Source organism: Cibotium barometz, chromosome 40, assembly GCF_041138505.1.
Source record: "Cibotium barometz isolate CiBa-2024 chromosome 40, ASM4113850v1, whole genome shotgun sequence".
In the NCBI taxonomy this organism is placed as follows: domain Eukaryota; kingdom Viridiplantae; phylum Streptophyta; class Polypodiopsida; order Cyatheales; family Cibotiaceae; genus Cibotium; species Cibotium barometz.
Genome location: NC_141085.1, coordinates 28,354,326 through 28,372,678, shown reverse-complemented (window position 1 = coordinate 28,372,678; position 18,353 = coordinate 28,354,326). Strand labels below are relative to the sequence as shown.

Sequence of the window (18,353 nt, the reverse complement as noted above, 5' to 3'; positions counted from 1 at the left end):
ATCTCCCCCCCCTTTTTTATAAATTGTCTCGATTCCTCCTTTTCCATCGCCGCCACCTTGTAGAACAAATGCGCCGGTTCCCTTTCTTCTCCATGCACCTTCTATTTTGGTTTTATGTACTTTTCGAAATGGGATGTCCTAGCACACACGGCCATGCAATAAATCTTGGTGGCAGCTGCAAATGACTTCAAGTTGCCCTCCATTGGGCATTGGAGCGAAATAGGCATCTACATTAGCAAGGCTTGCCTGTGTCCGTAGGAAGCCCTCAAACAACCAGCTTGCATGAACGGAAATGTGGGGGGGTTACTGGCAATCTCATCCTTCAACCATAGTTCCATCTGGAGCACCCTGAGGCTAGACTTACACCAACTGAGCACATCTCACCCAAACCCTACGTTCCATACCACTGGAGCCCACTATTCAAGTGCTAAGCTAGAGCTTGGTCATGGCCAGATCTGGGTCTTTATCTCCTGGAAAGCCTCCCAAATTATGAGCAATTGACTCACTTTTATATGCATGGTGTCAGTAATAAAACAACTAATTGCGCTGTCTTAAGTAACTTTACACCAAGCCCAATAAGTGTAAGACTAACGCCATTAATAAAGCAAGCTACTCTTTTGGGTCATAACAGGTTGACAACGTGAGGTTTCATATATTTTTTGAAAGGGGTCCTCTGAAAGTCTGCAAGGAATTCCAGCTTAACTTTTTGTTTGCTTTGATTTCCAGCCAATCTATCTGTGGAAGGCCTGCCTTCAAACACTGCAAATTTGACCAAAGGTGTTTATTACGGGTGTGCACAAATCATTGGGTCAGGTCTTGACTCTGGTGTCCATCGAATGGTTATGAATATTGGGAATCGGCCCACCTTTGAGAAGGATGATACTCTTTCATTGGTAACTGTTTTACTTGCTTCAATTCTATCTTTACAAAGAAGGGCCAAAACAACTCTAGCCACACTTACAAGCTTGTCAAAAACGCAAAGCTGGTGTAACCACCAGGGTCCCTCTTTTTGTTTCTTGACATCACATATGTTATGGTGTAGTTTACACCACGAGTAAATTGATTTCCCTCTATTTTGCATTGAAGAGGAAACCTCTCCATTGCCTTTCCAAATTTGTTTGTTTGTTTTTATGTTGAAGTATTCATGTAGAGATGGGTATTGTTTCTGTGAGTGGCATAGTGTGAGTATGGGGTACTCTCTTACTTTTTTCTTGGACAGGAGGTACATATCCTACATGATTATGGGATGGATTTTTATGGCAAGGAATTGCGCATAGCAATCTTGGGCTTCATTCGGAAGGAAACACAGTTTTCTTCTGTAGGTATGTGTCACACAATACTCTCACGCATTACCTCCCCTGCTGGCTGGTGTTGGGGGCTGTGCCTAGCATGGAAACCCCAAGCATAGAGAGAGAGAGAGAGAAAGAGAGCCCCAAATTATCATCCTTGGGACCAAGGATCAATGCAGTAATGCATTGCTTTATTTTTCAGATGAGTTGATCAAGAGGATACAGAAGGATCTGGAAGTTATGCAAACACAGCTTTCAAATGTTGACTTGGAAGCTTATAAGGACGATTCCTTTTTTTCATGCTGAAGTAAATATATTAGTGGCAGGATGGGCGGCGTATATATTTTCTCTTCCTTTGAGTGTTGTTTACCTTGACATCAGAATCCCATTCTTTATGATTATTCTTTATTTGGGCCAGTGAGTGAAGTTCATGTGAAATTGTTAATAGTTAATCACCATGGTAATCTAGTCATAATCAAACTGTCTTACCTTTTTATAGCCTCAAATGCAATCTGATTGATATGCAGATTTTTTCTTTGCATGATGCCATCGCATCCATATATGTTGTTATGTTGAGGAGTTCTTTTGATTTGCAAGATGAAATACATGCTTTCATGCAGTGTTTTTGTTACTAAGTTTTGTTTTTCTTTAAATGTGAGATTAGGCACGCATTAAAGTGGAATCTTTTTAATCACCTTACGACTACATATATATTTACTATTTGAAAAAAAAACAGGCAGGTGGTTAACATGAAAGTCGGACTATTTAAGAAGCACGGGCCCATGCTTTCAGTCCACACACACACACACACACCATTGGGTTTTTTGAAGACTTTTAATGTAACTCTCGTTGTGTGTGTGTGTGTGTGTGTGTGTGTGTGAAGCATGTCTCGACACGTAGTGTTTGGGCAATTTGGGAAAGGCAAACTATATCCAATCGTAGTGGTGACTAATTAGGATGGGAAATAGAGATCCAATTATAAGCACTATACATTTAAGCTCATCATACAAAATCTCCATTTCTTCAAAAAGAGGTGGTGGAGCACCCCACTATAAGTAATCCAGATTGAAATTGCAATACAACTAAGCTTTCATCATTTGAGATGTCAGATGGGACTACGGCATGGTGGGTCTAAGTCTTAAATGTCATGCAAGGTATCCTTCATGGGGATACTTGAAATTGAGCAACAAACTTTTATAGAGTGCCTAGCCATAGTGCTTATTTGAATTGGGTAGGTTTTGGTTTTGAGTTGGTAGAGCTTTAAGCTTCACACTCTTGGGGAGGACAAATTTTCTCTTGTAGACTGAAGAGTTGTGGATTACGAAAGAAATGGCCTTGACTGTTGAATTGGCATGCAAGGCTTTGTAGATTCAAGATCTTTACACTTGCTTGGCACCATCATTGGATGCTAAATATTTCATGTTCTATCATGCTCAAGTGGATTGGGAGATACAAGGATGCAATCAGTAGATGAAATAATGAGAGAATAGCTTTTAGAAATATTGTACACTTGTTGACATGTGTTATCTATCAACATCACCATAGAATGTTGACGTTGTGTGGTGGCTAGGTGATGGCCTCTACTACACCACCAGCAGGCACACAAGAAGAAGACATAGCGGGATCAAAATTGGGGGACACTGAAATCCCAGCTCCAAGGGCTCCAACCAGCCTGGCAACTATCCCCAGCCCTCCGCTTGACTCACTTGGACACCTCAACACTCATCAACACACTCCCAATCTCCCTATTTGATGCAGCTGCCTCCTTTTGCTGTCCTCCTAGGTCAGCACAGACCTCCAAAAGTTCTAATTTTCCACCTTTTAGCCTTTCGTGACTTCAATTGACTTCCAGTTGACCAAAATCCTCTTCAGCTGACATAGAACAGCATGATTTTGCCTCTGAAAACCTCCTCTTGTTCCCCAATCAGAAATCTGTCCTCCAAGATTCTCTACTATCCTCCAAGAACCCCCTCGGACACTCTGCCGACCCTCTTCTAACTTCTCTACTGTGTGAAGTAGACTGATTTTTGCCCTAGCAATCTAACACAGAACTGACTGACTCGGAACCCTTATTTGATGCAGAAACCTTCTCCTCTGTGTCCACAAGCTCTCTCTGGCTTGCAGGTTACACACACCTTGCAAGGATACCACACTATTGGCTCTTTTGCTGACAGTTGTAGGCCCACACCTGCTTCAAATCTGACTATACCCGACCATACAACTAAACTGACACAGCTGCCTGCTGAAGATTTCCTCTCCTCTGTATCAGCACCAGCTGACAACTCTAGACCCTCAGACCACTCACACCACACAGGGATTGAACCATGTAAGCATCTAGCTAACAACAATTGAGTCACAGTTGCCACGGAAACCCCTCAGACCACAAAGCCTTCTGTTTACTGATTGTTGACTCCAAACTGTCAGCTATGACCCACAAACATCTCTCTCAAGCTCAGACTAACTAGAGAAAACAGTCTACACCATCAGCTGACTATTCTGTTGTGCAGCTGACACTACTTTCACAACTGGTTCTGACAGTTAGCACCAACTCAAAATCAACTCTTCAGTCATCATCAGACACACACTCAGTAGCTTCATCTCCATAAACTCAACCAAATCCACACTTTCATCACAATTGAAACATCAAAACAAAGGATATCACAAACAAAACTTTGACTGCTTCTTTAGATATATAAGAAAACAGCTCAATGTCTCGATAGCTCTGAGAATTGGGCACTAAGAAAAGAAGAAAACACAAATTAAACTGAAGGATCCCACAGGAAAACCTTGGCAACACAGCTTCTAACTCCACGAACCCACTGTTGCGCACGATAGGCCTTTCCACACCAAAACAACACTCGACCGACAAGAAGCAGCTATAGTCTAAGAAGAATAGGTCTAGATGAGGTCTCTAAGGGTGGTCCTACCCAATCCTTTGGTCTTCAGCTCTTCCCTCGCTCTGACCCAAACAGTTCTCCCACACTACACCTGACGATTCTCTGGAAACTTGAAAATATATGTAGCCACGCTATCTTGCAACAACAAATAGATATGTAAGAGCCCACTCAACTGCAGTCTCTCATTGGTGGTCTCTCCAGCCTCATCGCTATCAACCACACTGACAACTTCGCTCTTCTCCCTCTTCTACCTCGTCGCCGCCTTGTCCTATTTCTGGAATTTGCGCTACCCGCTTCTCACGATTGCCCATGCTCTTTCTATTATCATTTTGAGCATCTCCTCTTATCCACTTAGCCATGCGCCGTTTTTTGCCACCTTGGATTCATTTCACGCCATCCTATGGACCTTTCATACATCTACACCCCATGTTTAGGATGGGCTCATTATGCTACTCACAACATGTATGCTAGAGAGCTCTTGTATCTTCCAAAAGTGTGCATATGCTTATGTCTTCCACAGAACTGTGATTTATGGAAATGATTGGTTTATGCTCCCACTTGAGGCATCTATGATGTAATAGTTAAAGCCATGGATTTTCCTTTTTCCAAATGGAACAGTCTTCCCTAGTGGTATTTGAAGGGCACGTTTTAAGTTCAGGTACTTCATTTTCTCATTGGTCTCTTGTTAGTATACACTCAATGCCCGCCTCTCAGCATGTATCTCACTTTGATGTATAATGCACATTTGTTAGGTCCCCATTATGAGGAGTAGCCATGGTGCATATGTGCTTAGTGGGAACCCCGACTTAGATGCCGATGGGGTCATTATTGTGACCATTGATGATGGTTAGGAGATGGTTAGGGGTACAAGCGTTAGCTGGGGTGGTTCGGGGTTAGCAGTCCCCTGGACGGGGGTCGGGAGCCCCCGAGACGACGGTATGAGGAATATTCCCTAGAATATTCCCTCGGATACCAGGTTCATCATTAGTGGTGGTGGGCCGCGTTCCTGATACGCAGGTGGTGATCGTGTCTATGCAGTGTAACCGCCCTCGTTGTATACACGTGTGTCTACCACACCGCCTACAGTACTATATATGGACATGGTTGCCATGAGCTAAGGCATCCAATGCTTGTGAGTATCCACCCCCTTCTACACTTTGTACATACTCCATCCAAAGTCTGTCTAGATCACCAACTAAGCTCTACTTGAGAGCGCAGGGTGGACAGCACCATCACTTGTACCTCTTTGGTATAATCAAAATTTTAAATTCTCTCCATTGTGTATCTATTGCATTGTCTATTGTTTGTTTTCTTGCTCTCTTTCCGTTGTGACATATTCTTATATCTCCTTCATTGTCTTGGTCAAGGTTGGCAAAACTTGACACCCCTAATGTATAAGAAATATTGACGTGTGTTGTCTATCAACATCACCACATAATGTTGATGTGTATGCCACAGAGCTCTCCTATATTCAAAAGTGTGCATGTCCTTGTGTCTTCCTCACAATTGTGATGCATGGAAACGGTTTATACTCCTACTTGTTGAGGCATCTATGACATAGTATTTGAAGCCATGGCTCCCCCTTTTTCCAAATGGAACGGTCTCCCGTAGTGGTATTCAAAGGGCATGTTATAAGTTCATGTACTTCATTTGCTCATTGGTCTCCTTCATCATCATCTTGGTTAAGGTTGGCAAAACTTAATGCCCTTGACGTATAAGAAATGGGAGACTCATTTTGTCATATGAGCGTATTGATGAGGTAAGATGCTTGCGATCCATAAAAAATGTGAAGGGCGTTCCCTAAGCACGCTTAGGTTGGGGAAGTAGTGAGAGAGCATGATTTAAGGGAACACCTTCACCACCATCATGTAGCCCTTTAGCATTATAGGCACCAATGGCAACAAGTGAAATTTTTGCAAATCTTAATTTTAGCTTTTTTAAAAGTAGCTTTTAATTGATCAACCCCTTGGCAATCCCCACCGTAAAGAATTGATGTTCTCAAATGAAAAGGAGGATCGATAAATCTTCAGCAAGGGAGGCTTACGGTTTTGTGTGTTAATTCTGTCACGAAAAGTGTGATGATTTTCTGAGCATTGAAGTTACCGAGGATGCCACTAACTTTTGACCATCAAGCATTCACATATATTACTTTTGAGCTTTGAAAGACAACATTTTTAGGTTCACGTATTTTTTATATGATCTTGACTTTGTATTTTCTTTTTATGAAATAAGCTTACTTAGGACAGACATCTAAGAACTGGGTCTATGATAGGATTGGTGTGCACTTATTGGGTTATAATTATACTTTAATTCCCCAATAATTGCGAAAGACGAATTTTATTAAAATTTGTAGTTGTTACAAATTGTATGACAGTAAAATCTTCGAACGACATGAGTAGGTATGTTCGTACGAGTCTTTATGACAATAATAATTGGTCAGTACAATGTTAGGTATACCTAGACTCATGTGTCCAAGTTCACGACTCATGTCTACAGACTCATGGCTCATGACTCACCACGTGTCGAGGCTCGTGCCTTTTTGTGTGGGACTGTGGGCTCACGTCTCCTACTTGAGAGCTGGTTTGGTCTGGTTTTTGGTGGTTTGCGTGATTTTTTGGATTTGATGGGGTGTGATTAATGATCTTAATCTTGATTAACAGTTATGATGTAGGTAATTAAATATTTTTGATTGTCTTTAAATGGTTTATCATGCTTCTAATCTACTAATTCTAACAATGCATGAATAAATTATAAAAATTTATGAAATACATAAACAAAAAATGACAATTCCATCCTAATTTATCCTAATGAAGCTCAATACTCATGTTTTTGGAGTAGATTCCATCCCTAATCACAATTTCTAAACTAATCCTTGACTTAAAGCGAAATGAACCATAAGCCTCTTGGACTATACAAATCACCAAAGAACCAAGGGTTTGCTCTTTTCCAATAGATGAAACTAGAATTCCCTTATGTAAGTAAACTCCAAAATAAAATGAAATACACAGTCCAATGGCTCCAAAATTGTATGTTGCGGCTTTCTAATTAATGACGGGAAATATTGGGTAATCGTAATAGCTTGGAGAATGGACAAAAAAACAGAGCTGAGCCTTAGACTAGTCCTCGACAGAGTTGTACCAAGTATGTTCAAGTCAAGAACTTATGTTAGCCTTATCAAAGCATGTGTTGTTAGGTCTTGCCTTAGAGTTGTAATTTGCAACTTCCCTATGTGGGTGCACTAGCTCATTCACCGTTGCATCCTCAGTTCCTTATCAGACTAGAATGCTCCTTTGCCACTCGGATGAAACCATGCTAACCAATGGAGTGGGGGTAACATGGTGTCACTTGGTCTGGTTTTTGGTGGTTTTGTGTTTTTTTTGGGATTTGATGGGGTGTGATTAATGATCTTAATCCTAATTAATGTGATATAAGTAATTAAATGTTTTTAATTTTCTTTAGATGGTTTAGCATGCTTCTAATCTACTAATTTCAATAATGCATAAATAAATTATGTAAAATTATGAAATACATGAATAAAAAATGATAATCCCACTTTCATTTATCCTAATGAAGCTCAATGCTCATGTTTTTGGAGCAGATTCCATCCCTAATCACAATTGCTAACCTAATTCTTGACTCAAAGCAATGAAACCTAATATTGGGTAATCCCAATAGCTTGGAATGGACAAAAAAACGGAGCTAACTAGTCCTTTACAATGGTACTAAGTTTGTTTAAGTCACGAACTTACCTTAACCTTACCGAAGCATGCGTTGTTAGGTCTTGCCTTAGAGCCGCTATCTGTAACTTCCCTATGTGGATATAGTAGCTCATCCATCGCATCCTCACTCTCTTGTCAGACCGGAGTGCTTCTTTGCCAATGGGTTGAAACCATTTTAACCAACAGAGTGGTTAACACAATTTCACTTACCAGGGGTTAGGAAGGTAAGGGTTTGTAAATCTTCTCTTCACTAGATTTATTAGTGTCATTGGTTAAGGGAAATAAATGTAAGGGAGGCTTACGTGAGGATGCCGCTAACTTTTGGCCATTAAGCATTGGCATTTTACCATTGATCATTGACAAACATTGTTGACCATGACCATTACCCTAGAGTATTATCAACAACCATATAAGCTCTTCTTAGAAGGGAAGTGCTCCATGGAAGGGTTTGTTCATAGATTTTGCAACTTTTGGAGTGAGAGCCCACATTAGCTCTTTGCACCACACTTTTGTGTGGTTTTTATCTTAAAAGTAGGTCTCTTGAGTGTGACACACAACAATTATCAAGAAGTAGATATATCAGTGACTATCTTTAAGTAACCATGTAGTACCACTGACCATTCCTGAACATAAGCATTGACCATTGACTAGTATCATCTGGGGGTAACCAGGTACCGTTGACCATTCGTGAACATAAGCATTGACCATTGACCACTATCATCCGCTGAGTCTGCTATTTTTTCTCATCCACAATACTTTTAGGAGATTTCTTTATATGACAAATTAGTTTCTCGACTGACCATAAAGCAGATGAAGTTCCTAGGTGTAAAGCATATACTTGTGAAGCATATTATTGACTATACCTTGTTGGTCAAAAGAACTAGTGTATTTAATTACTAAGTGGAGTAAAACTAAGGTAATACAAGTAAGACTAAGGTAATACAATGATTCAAGTAGAGTTGGCCAACTTTCAGTGTCAAATTATGGCAAAGAAAGCCATATTAGCACCACCCCTAACACTCAGGTCTAGCACGCTGATGGCGCAGCCTGCAAAGGAAGCATCCCACCCAACTCACAAATCTATGCGATTTTTTGGGTGCAGCGTGCATATATATTGACCTACTTTTCTTGTTTCATTGTCATGTTTATGATCAATTTATAATGTATACATACATTTTGGTTCACATGCATGGGCCTCTAAAGGTTTGAGTATCATTGAATAATTTACGTGTGTTTGATTATTCTTATAAGTTTTGAGTATCATTAGTCTAAATTATTATTCTTCAGCATCTCATGCTTTAGCACATAAACTCGTCTTTATATAGTATAGAGAGCATGATACTTTAAGTATGAATACAAATGCTCTTTTAAGTATAAATATAAATAACAATTATCTTTATAAGGTTTGAGTATCATTAGTCTAAATTATAATTTCATAGGTTTATTCTTTAGCATCTGATGCTTGATTCTGTAAGGGGAGGAGTATCTCTTTAAATTAGTCATGCTCGTTCAGTATAGATCTTGCTATAACTTAGTATCCCCATTTTTCTTTTATAAAGTTTAGTATTCTACTCCTTACATAGAAGTTTACCTATACAAGGTAAGCTTTTCACTTCCCCACTCATTTTAATATAGTAGCACTCATTATAAATAGCACATTATTTTTCTCATTAAATAGTTCCTTGTGTATGTGTAGATGTGATGTGGAGGGTTGGCTTGAAGGCGGATCTGCACATAGGATGCTAGAAAAAATCATGAAGAAGGCAATTGTGAAAGGGTTAGGAAGGGAGTGCTGTTAAAAATACAGCAATGTGATGAGCTATGGTGGATCAAATGCTAGAATCAACATCATTAACAAAGAGATTAGACGATAATTTAGATGTGATTAGTGAGCAATTAACTGATAGCTTAATGTAGGCATGGATAATAAAAAACTAGCAAATTCTCATCAGGCCAATGCGTGGTTTTACTTTGTTGGGGCAGGTTACATTGGGTTGTGGGGTTTCTCTCTCTCTCTCTCTCTCTCTCTCTCTCTCTCTCTCTCTCTCTCTCTCTCTCAGAAAAGATTATCCGACTCCACTTCCTTAGGAGCCTCCATGAAGTTTGCCGATGTCGTTCCTTCTCCACTGGGTTTGCTGTAGCAGTCTCTTGCCATGTGTCTTGGCTTTCCAAAGTTGTGGCAAGTGAAGGTCCTTCCTCCTACTCTGCCTCTTCCTCATCCTCGTCCTCGAGAGAATCCTCCTCGGGTGAAGAATGCTTTTTCTTCTCCTGCTGTTGAGTCGAGCCATTTCTTCTCTTTGCCTCTGCTCTCTTGCTCTAGTAGAGCTCCTTCTATCTCGTATAGCTTCAATTCAGGTACATTCTTTAGTGTTTCTACAATGTTTTCATATTCACCTTTGTCTACACTCTTCAGAAGCACTGCTAGTGCCTCATCATCTTCTACCTTTTTGCCAATAGTAACTGCCAGTTTTGTTGCTTAATGCTTTTATATTTGTTCAAGTGTGTGATTAAAGGTTCACTTTCCTTAATATCCAATTTGTAGAATTGCATTAACAGATTTATCTTTGAATTTTTAGCTTGTGTGCCAAAATAATTTATTGAGTTCATCCTATGCACATTGTATCCCTGTGATGTGATGAATGATTTCATCATTTAAACTGAGTGCAATAAGTCCCAATGCTTTTTCATTCCTACTCTTCCACTTATTTTTCCCTCTCACCTCTGGGCATTCATCTCTTCCCTCAACTAGCCCCCACAGATTTTTCCTCATGAGCAGATACATGGTTTTTGTCTGCCATGTGTAAAACTGCTCCCCATTAAATTTGGCTATTTCTTGTGCCGTACTCATGATAATGTGAAGGGGGTCTTACCTCTTGATCCAATGTCAAGATTCAAGGGCAGTGTTGTCTACCCTTTTACAACTCAATCTGGTGTTTAGGAGATGATTACAACAAATTTATCAGCATAAAATCACCAGAAATTACATTAAATCAAGGGTAACCAATATGTACGGCATGGTTGGAGTATCAAACCATCTGCGAATTGTAATATGAAGTTATAGGGATTTGTATCAGATACCTAATGGTTAATTTGAACCCTCAATTACACCAAAAAATAGTGATTAGCATTGATTAATCATTGATTAACAAATTAATCCTTTGTTTTGTGTGCAAAAAACAGAGTATGCGGGGAGCCCAGATCTGAGGCCTTAGAGTTCAAATGAGCTCAAATGCTTTCAAGGCCATCAATAGCAATTATTCTAGTAGAGGATTAAGCCAAGAAACACAAGATTTGACCAAACATTGAATGCTTAATCTTTGTTTTACCAAAGTCACCTGCAAATTTGATGAAGAGCTTGGATCTCACTATTCAAATCTAAATCTGACTTCACCAACTTGTAGAGAACCCTTAAAAACCCCTAGGGCTAAGAGGAATTAGAGCCATTGCATATATGGAAGACAAGATCTCCATTTTCATCAGAAAAAGAAGCGCTGGAGTATTAGCGAAAAACGTGAGCTGCACTTGGCGGTTTGGCGAAATTCATGGGCTGGAGCCCAATGAGTATGGCTAGCTATGGCTGAAAGCTTTTGGGCTAATGTTTCTCCTGGAGGGAGATCAAGCCCCTCCACTGTGGCTGGGGGTGAAGAGGTTAGTTGAAAAAAGAGGTAAAAATATTAATTAGCTAATCCTAAAATTAGCTAGGTGATTAGCAAGATAATGGGCTCACAAATTTATGGATTCTAGGCTAGGCTCTGATACCATGTTAAAAATACAGCAATGTGATGAGCTATGGTGGATCAAATGCTAGAATCAACATCATTAACAAAGAGATTAGATGATAATTAAGACACGATTAGTGAGCAATTATTTGATAGCTTAATGTAGGCATGGATAATAAAAAACCAACAAATTCTCATTAGGCCAATGCCTCAATTTATAGAGTTTACAGCCAAGCATCTAATCCCACTGATCTCTCCTTGATTCACTCCATCTCTTTTGCTTGATTCTCTCCACCTCTCCCCCACACCTCCTAAATCTCCTCATGCTACCCTTTATTCTCTCCCAGTAGATTCTTCTCACCTTTTCATAGGTTCTCTCACTTTTACAGATTCTCTTTTACAGCCTCTAGCCAAGGGCTTGTTCCCGCACACACCCTGTTCACTTGTATATTTCAACAAGTGCAAGAAGAGAAGCTTTGGGGGACATGCCGGTAGCTATAAAAGAAGAGGTCGACGGGGTATGGCACTTGAAGGTACTAAAGTGGCTTGAAAATGGCCATGTGATAGAATGGTGGCATGGAGGGGCCTGTGGTTGATAGAATGGTGGTATGGAATTAGGCTTAAGGAATGATGTGATGGAGTTAGCCAACTTTGGAGGTCTTGAGACTTGGGAGAAGTGTCACAAATCAAACTTTGCATTAAACTACAACATACTATGAGAATTTGACTACATGCATCAAACTCACAAATCTATGGTACAATGTTTCTAAGGAAGGATATGTCCCTTCGGTGTTAACCACTCTAGTTAACATGGCCTCAAACATCCTATTTTTGTAGGGCATTCCAGCAACTTATGATGCCATCACTTTCTTTTTGCACTAAAAAGACATCTTTATATTTCAAAAGATGCAACATTTTGATGACAATAACTATACTTTATGAGTGTGTAGCCTTACACTGGATTTATTGTAAAATAGGAAAAGTCTTGGAGTTCATACGTAATTGCTTAGACTAGTAAAAGGCTGTCGTGGACTATTTTTAAGTCATGGCCGACCAAGTGAACACTAGTCACATGTGCATAAGTAAATTTCTCAATAAGAAAAGAAGAATCATTCCCCTTTGCAATGGATTGTATGTGAGCTCTCTCTCTCTCTCTCTCTCTCTCTCTCTCTCTCTCTCTCTCTCTCTCTCTCTCTCTCTCTCTCTCTCTCGCATTGCATGATGGAGTGCAATTGTGATTAGTAAATGATTAGTGGTTTTCTTTTGCAGAACCTTTTCTTTTTCAAGTGAGTGTCAGAGATTACCAAAGTAGAGAGCCTCTTCTTGCTTCCATCATAGAAAGAGTGAGCATACTCTTACATCCCATTGTCTATGGATCTCTCTGGTGTGACAAAACGGAGTAAGGATGTGAATGATCAGCTACCACCTCTAGAAGAGGAAGTTGCAAATTACCACCACTTGTGGTTCTTTGGCAAAATTCCCAACGACAAGTTAATTGGTGGAAGACAAGGTGAGTGCTTCTATTTAACACATTGGCACTATTAGCCTTAGGTCTTAGCCTCCATTCCAAGCATTAAGTACACCCAATATTGCCTATTTTTATTGATTAGGAGGTCACACTCTAAAAAACAATGGTATTGGAGGATTGGAAGTGATTTTGATTATATTTGATGTTGTTTCCATGATGTTTTACATGACTTTTTAATTTGGGTTAATTTGCATTTCATTAGGGTTAGAGAATTTGCAAGAAAAAGAGCATTTAAGAAAAGGGTTTATGCTTTAAAGAGAGAGAAATCTCTGATTTTTTGCACCAGTGTGTTTTGTTTATTTTAATTGCATAATTTTGTGTAACAAGTGCATAATGTCATTAGGAATGAAAAACATTATACAAAACCTTCATAAATCACTTAATATTGTGAATTAGTTCTTAATTTTTGGTTCTTTGATTAGTAGGTAATTATTAAACTTGAAAAAATGAAAAAAAAACACATAATTAGACTCAATTTGTGAGATGGGATTGATTAGAAGTGATTAGAGTGTCAAAGGGGCTAGGCATAGTCCAATTTTATCATCAAACCATCACTTCAAACCCTAATCTATGCACAGTAGGCATAAATCAATCTCTTAAAGCCCCAATTTTCCTCTTCAAATTAGGGGAATTAGAGGCCAAAAAAGAGTGATGAGATTGACTAATCACACATAAGCTTTAGCAATCTAGTTTCTAAGTTATTGAAAAACCACTTGATATTCACTTCTCTCTCTTAATGGGCTGGTTTTTTCCATTAAGGGAGTGATTAGTGAACTAAAAGTGACTGAAAAGCTGAAAAAAATGAGCTAAAACATGTCTCTTTGAGTGCAAATGATGATTCTTTGATGATCCATTGGCGATTTCAAGTGTTTCTACACAGCAATATTTCGTTTTAACTCAAAGACCAATCAAAACTCATGGATTTGAGCTTCATTAAGCTCATTTTTGTGTTGCAAAATTAAGTACTCAATTAGTCCTATATTTTTTTTAAATGTATTTGCAAATGAGTACTTGAAACGTTAGCAATTCTGTGAGAAAGTCGATGATATGTTCATTTGCATGCATTGATCAATCTAGTGAGATAAAGATCGCATCACAAAGAGGAAAAATTAGTGGAAGGATTAATTTTCATTAATCCTCAATTGCTTGTTTACACAACTCATTAGGAGGTAAGTGAGTTGAATGAGAAGAATCCTAGTGGGGCTTGTGTAAGAGAGGGGTGGAGAAAATCCAAGAAGAGGGTACCACAAGTGTCATCAGGGTTGTCCATGAGTGGGGACTCCGGTTGGCTTATATCCAATTTAAAATTGAAAGAATCTTCCCATGTGTGCACAAAGGACAATGGAGAGACCTAGGTTGTCGTTACCTAGTGTAGATAGTAATATTTTATTCTTTTTCTAATTTGATTTTTATAACCCTTGTTTTCTTGTAAAGTTTGTGTAAACCCCCCCTCTTCTTCTTTGCATTTTCTTCCAATTTGGGGAAAAAAATCCCTCTTATTTATTGGCTTGTTGGTCACAAAAAATATAAAAAAAACAAAAACGTCCACCCTCCCGTGTCTTGCATGTCCGCGCGGCACAGGCCTGCTTTATCGCCTGCACGACCCTGCACTCTCGCAACCTTTGCCACCTACACAGGGCCCTGCGCCACTTGTACACCTGCACCGGCCCCGCCTGCACGTTGGAACCACCCGACCCTCCACGTTTTATTTATTTTTAATTTTTTAATTTATTTTTAGTAGTATTTTATTAGTTTGATTTTTTAATTCCTACTATTTTGATGATTATTTTTTACTTCATTTCTATTCGATTACTACTATTTTGATTATTATTATAAAAAATAAAAAACATTAGTTTATTTAATAAAAATTTCTAGAGTTAAATATATATGCATAGATCCTTCTTAAGAAAACTATATTTATGTTTACATAAATATATTTAAAAAATAGTAAATAGAATATATATATCTAAGTATTTATAATTACCTAATAAATAATAATAATTTAATAAATAAAAAAACTAAAATCAAAACTGAAAACGTAAAAAGCATAAAAAATTTACATTTCAACCGTTTGAATTTTATTATTGTTACTTTTATTTTGTTCTTTTCCTCTTAATTCTTTTTCTTTCACTTTTTCTTTTATATATATATATATATATATATATATATATATATATAACCACACAAAAAACACCAAACAAAATAAAAACAAGAGAACACAAAAACATCTTTGCCTACTATCAAAAATTTTTGAAGAAGGCAACACAGGGGCACCTCCACAAGAGAGGAAAACCAGAGAGCAAAACCAAGCAACACCCTAGGCCGCACACGAAGAGGTCAATACTCCACGGACCACCAAATCTAGGGAAAAAGCGAGGAGCACTTCTTGATGCACCTCCGATCAAGTAAGAGTCCTAGACTATGATAAACAAGATTGTAGTCCCTCAAATCCTACAACCTCTGATTCCGAGAGCATCACGTCCCACCAAACAATAGTATCCAAAAAAGTGACTTTCTTTTGAAATGGCAACCATCAATTGAGTCTACTTCCAGTGAAGAATTTTTATATGACAGGAGTCAACTAAACTAAGATTTGGAAGGAGGATTGGTTGATCAATTTGAAATGGAAAGTGCCAGGGTCCAACAGGCACCAAATTGACCCACCAACTTTGTCATCAACAATGCTGTGAACTTCGTAAAAAGAGCTTTCACTCACCCTATCTTTGGGAAAAGTTCTAATGTGGGCACAAGAGCAGGAACCTCTAGGTTCACTCAAAACAAAACATTGTCTACACTATCTGAAACCATGTTGACTTTCAAAGAAGGTGACAAAGGGATGGTATAAAATCCAATAAAGGCGTTTCCCACAAGCAGCATAGCCCAATCAACCCCACCACAAGTTAGACAACAAGCTAGGGTCACATTCACATTACCAAATCAAGGCCCACTAGCCACAGGAGTAGTACCTCCCCAAGTAAGATGGTTCCCTGTAGTTAGCAAACCAAGTGTTGGTGGGAGTAGAAGAACCTATCCTAGGATTCCAGAGGGCACAATAATCGATTGCACAACCAACAACCAGTTTCTATCCATTTGGAGGAGGAACAATGGACATGGGGAAGGGAAAAGAGACAGCTACCAGATTCATTCCTCATGCTAGTGTGAGACCCACCCATGATGAGTGCATCAGATGCAAATATGTAGTTTATAGGTCTCTCAAACATGGGATCAGTGTCCTTGGAAACAACACAACCCAACCCCACGGGGTACGAGACTATAAATCCAAGAGTAGAGAGTAATGCGCACCCACGTCCCTATGGACCACTGGCACGCGGATACATAGAAGATATGTTGATGTTGGCAAGTGAAGCAAGAAGGGGGGTTGCCATGTAAATAGCACATCTACCAAGGGCCCAAAACCAGGGAAGGACAAGACTAGTCCACATCTACCAAGGGCCCAAAAACCAGGGAAGGACAAGACTAGTCCACATCTCTAAGCTAATGAGAGAATTTGAGGGAAACGGAGATCCAATTCAATATACAAAGCAGACAAATGGTTTAGATCACTAAACCCCAATGAGAAACAAACATATGAGATCTTTAGACAAACCTTCATTGTCTAATTCTCTCCAATCGGAGCTAGATGGAGCCCAATATCTCAAATCTATAAGCTCAAGCAAGAAGAGGGAGAGTCCATAAGAGCTTATATTGCCAGAGCCAAGTACCTTCTAATGAGGTGTAGTTCTCGGGAAAGGCTTAATGATCTATCAATGATTAATTGATTCATGATTAGTCTAAAAAGGAAAAGAGTGCATGACCATCTCTGTAGGTCTAGACACTACACCTTTGATTCATGATTAGTCTAAAAAGGAAAAGAGTGCATGACCATCTCTGTAGGTCTAGACACTACACCTTTGATGAAAGTAGACAACTTGCAAGACAGGGATGTTGAAGTCATTCACCCAAATCAAGAAATAGGGGAAGGATTATGTAAGGCCTTCAGTCTCTCAAAGGAAAGCAAACATCAAAGGAAAACATGCTTATCAAAAGGACATGAGTATTAAGGAGCTAGCTAATAAATTGCTTAACCTCACGATGCTCCGCATACCCCAAAACCCTCATATATACCCTAGAAGAGACATGGTTTGGTGTGCTATCTGTCGAAGGAATCATACAAGCATGGAGTGTCCAATGTTAAGACCTAAACCACAACAGTATTATGCTCATTGCTAAAGGTACGGGAGTCACAACACTCCTCATTGTTGGTACCAAGGTAACTAGCATCCTATACTACCTACACTGAGGCAAGTCCTAGCCTTACCTTCTCCAACAAACAACCAACACCAGGCACAAAACCAAGTGCCTATGTATCAAAACCCTTTACCAAGGTAACTAGCATCCTATACTACCTACACTGACGCAAGTCCTAGCCTTACCTTCTCCAACAAATAACCAACACCAGGCACAAAACCAAGTGCCTATGTATCAAAACCCTTTACTGAGAGGAATGTATAGACAACCACAAATACCATTGCCACCTCCGGTATTACCGCCTCAACCAATTCCTCCTAAGATAGCACCAACACAATAATGCTCGGTGACATTACCTGTATAGACATAGAGAGTTCAGAGAAGGAGACCTACGAGTTGTATGACACACGATCCATACAGTCAATACGATCCATATGTACATCCGGAACCAATTTAAGAGGTTGACTACGCTTGTTTGTTTGAAGGTACGTTACAACAAAGAGCACGAGATCTCAAGAATATGGCATGCAAGCCACCTCTTCAATGTTTATTGCAAAGGCCTGCACCACATTGGTGAGTGTCTACATAAGCTCAAGTTCCAAGTGCATCTCGGCCACATAATGAAGTGCCAAACCCAAATGTTATACCATATGGTGGCACATGCTATAAATGTGGATTTGAACATGCTTATAAGGATTGTCCCAATAGGGTGACAACCACCCCAGTGGTGGAACCATGGGTCATAAAAAGAAACATTCCAAGAGCACATGAAAACGAAATGGACGATCAATTATTAAAGATGATGATGTTGTTATGATTGAAAGTGGTTTAGACAAGAGTTCAACTGAGACAACAAGAAATTACACCAGGCTTTGATTCAGAATTGATTGCACAGCCAACAAGAATACTTGAGGACTTCGCAAAGGCTATTTACAAACTAGTTTCTATACTAA

General features: G+C 39.3%; 1 protein-coding gene across 1 annotated transcript in view; it reads left to right on the top strand.

Moving 5' to 3' along the window:
• Positions 1-1,817, top strand: part of LOC147615381 (uncharacterized) — a 36,880-nt gene extending 35,063 nt beyond the window's left edge. Inside the window, exons 5-7 of the mRNA XM_086779471.1 lie at positions 727-893; positions 1,220-1,322; positions 1,492-1,817. Of these exons, the coding sequence (XP_086635597.1) occupies positions 727-893; positions 1,220-1,322; positions 1,492-1,595 (374 nt within the window). The 3' untranslated portion in view covers positions 1,596-1,817. The remainder of the gene's footprint in view (positions 1-726; positions 894-1,219; positions 1,323-1,491) is intronic.
• The last annotated feature ends 16,536 nt before the right edge of the window (positions 1,818-18,353 follow it).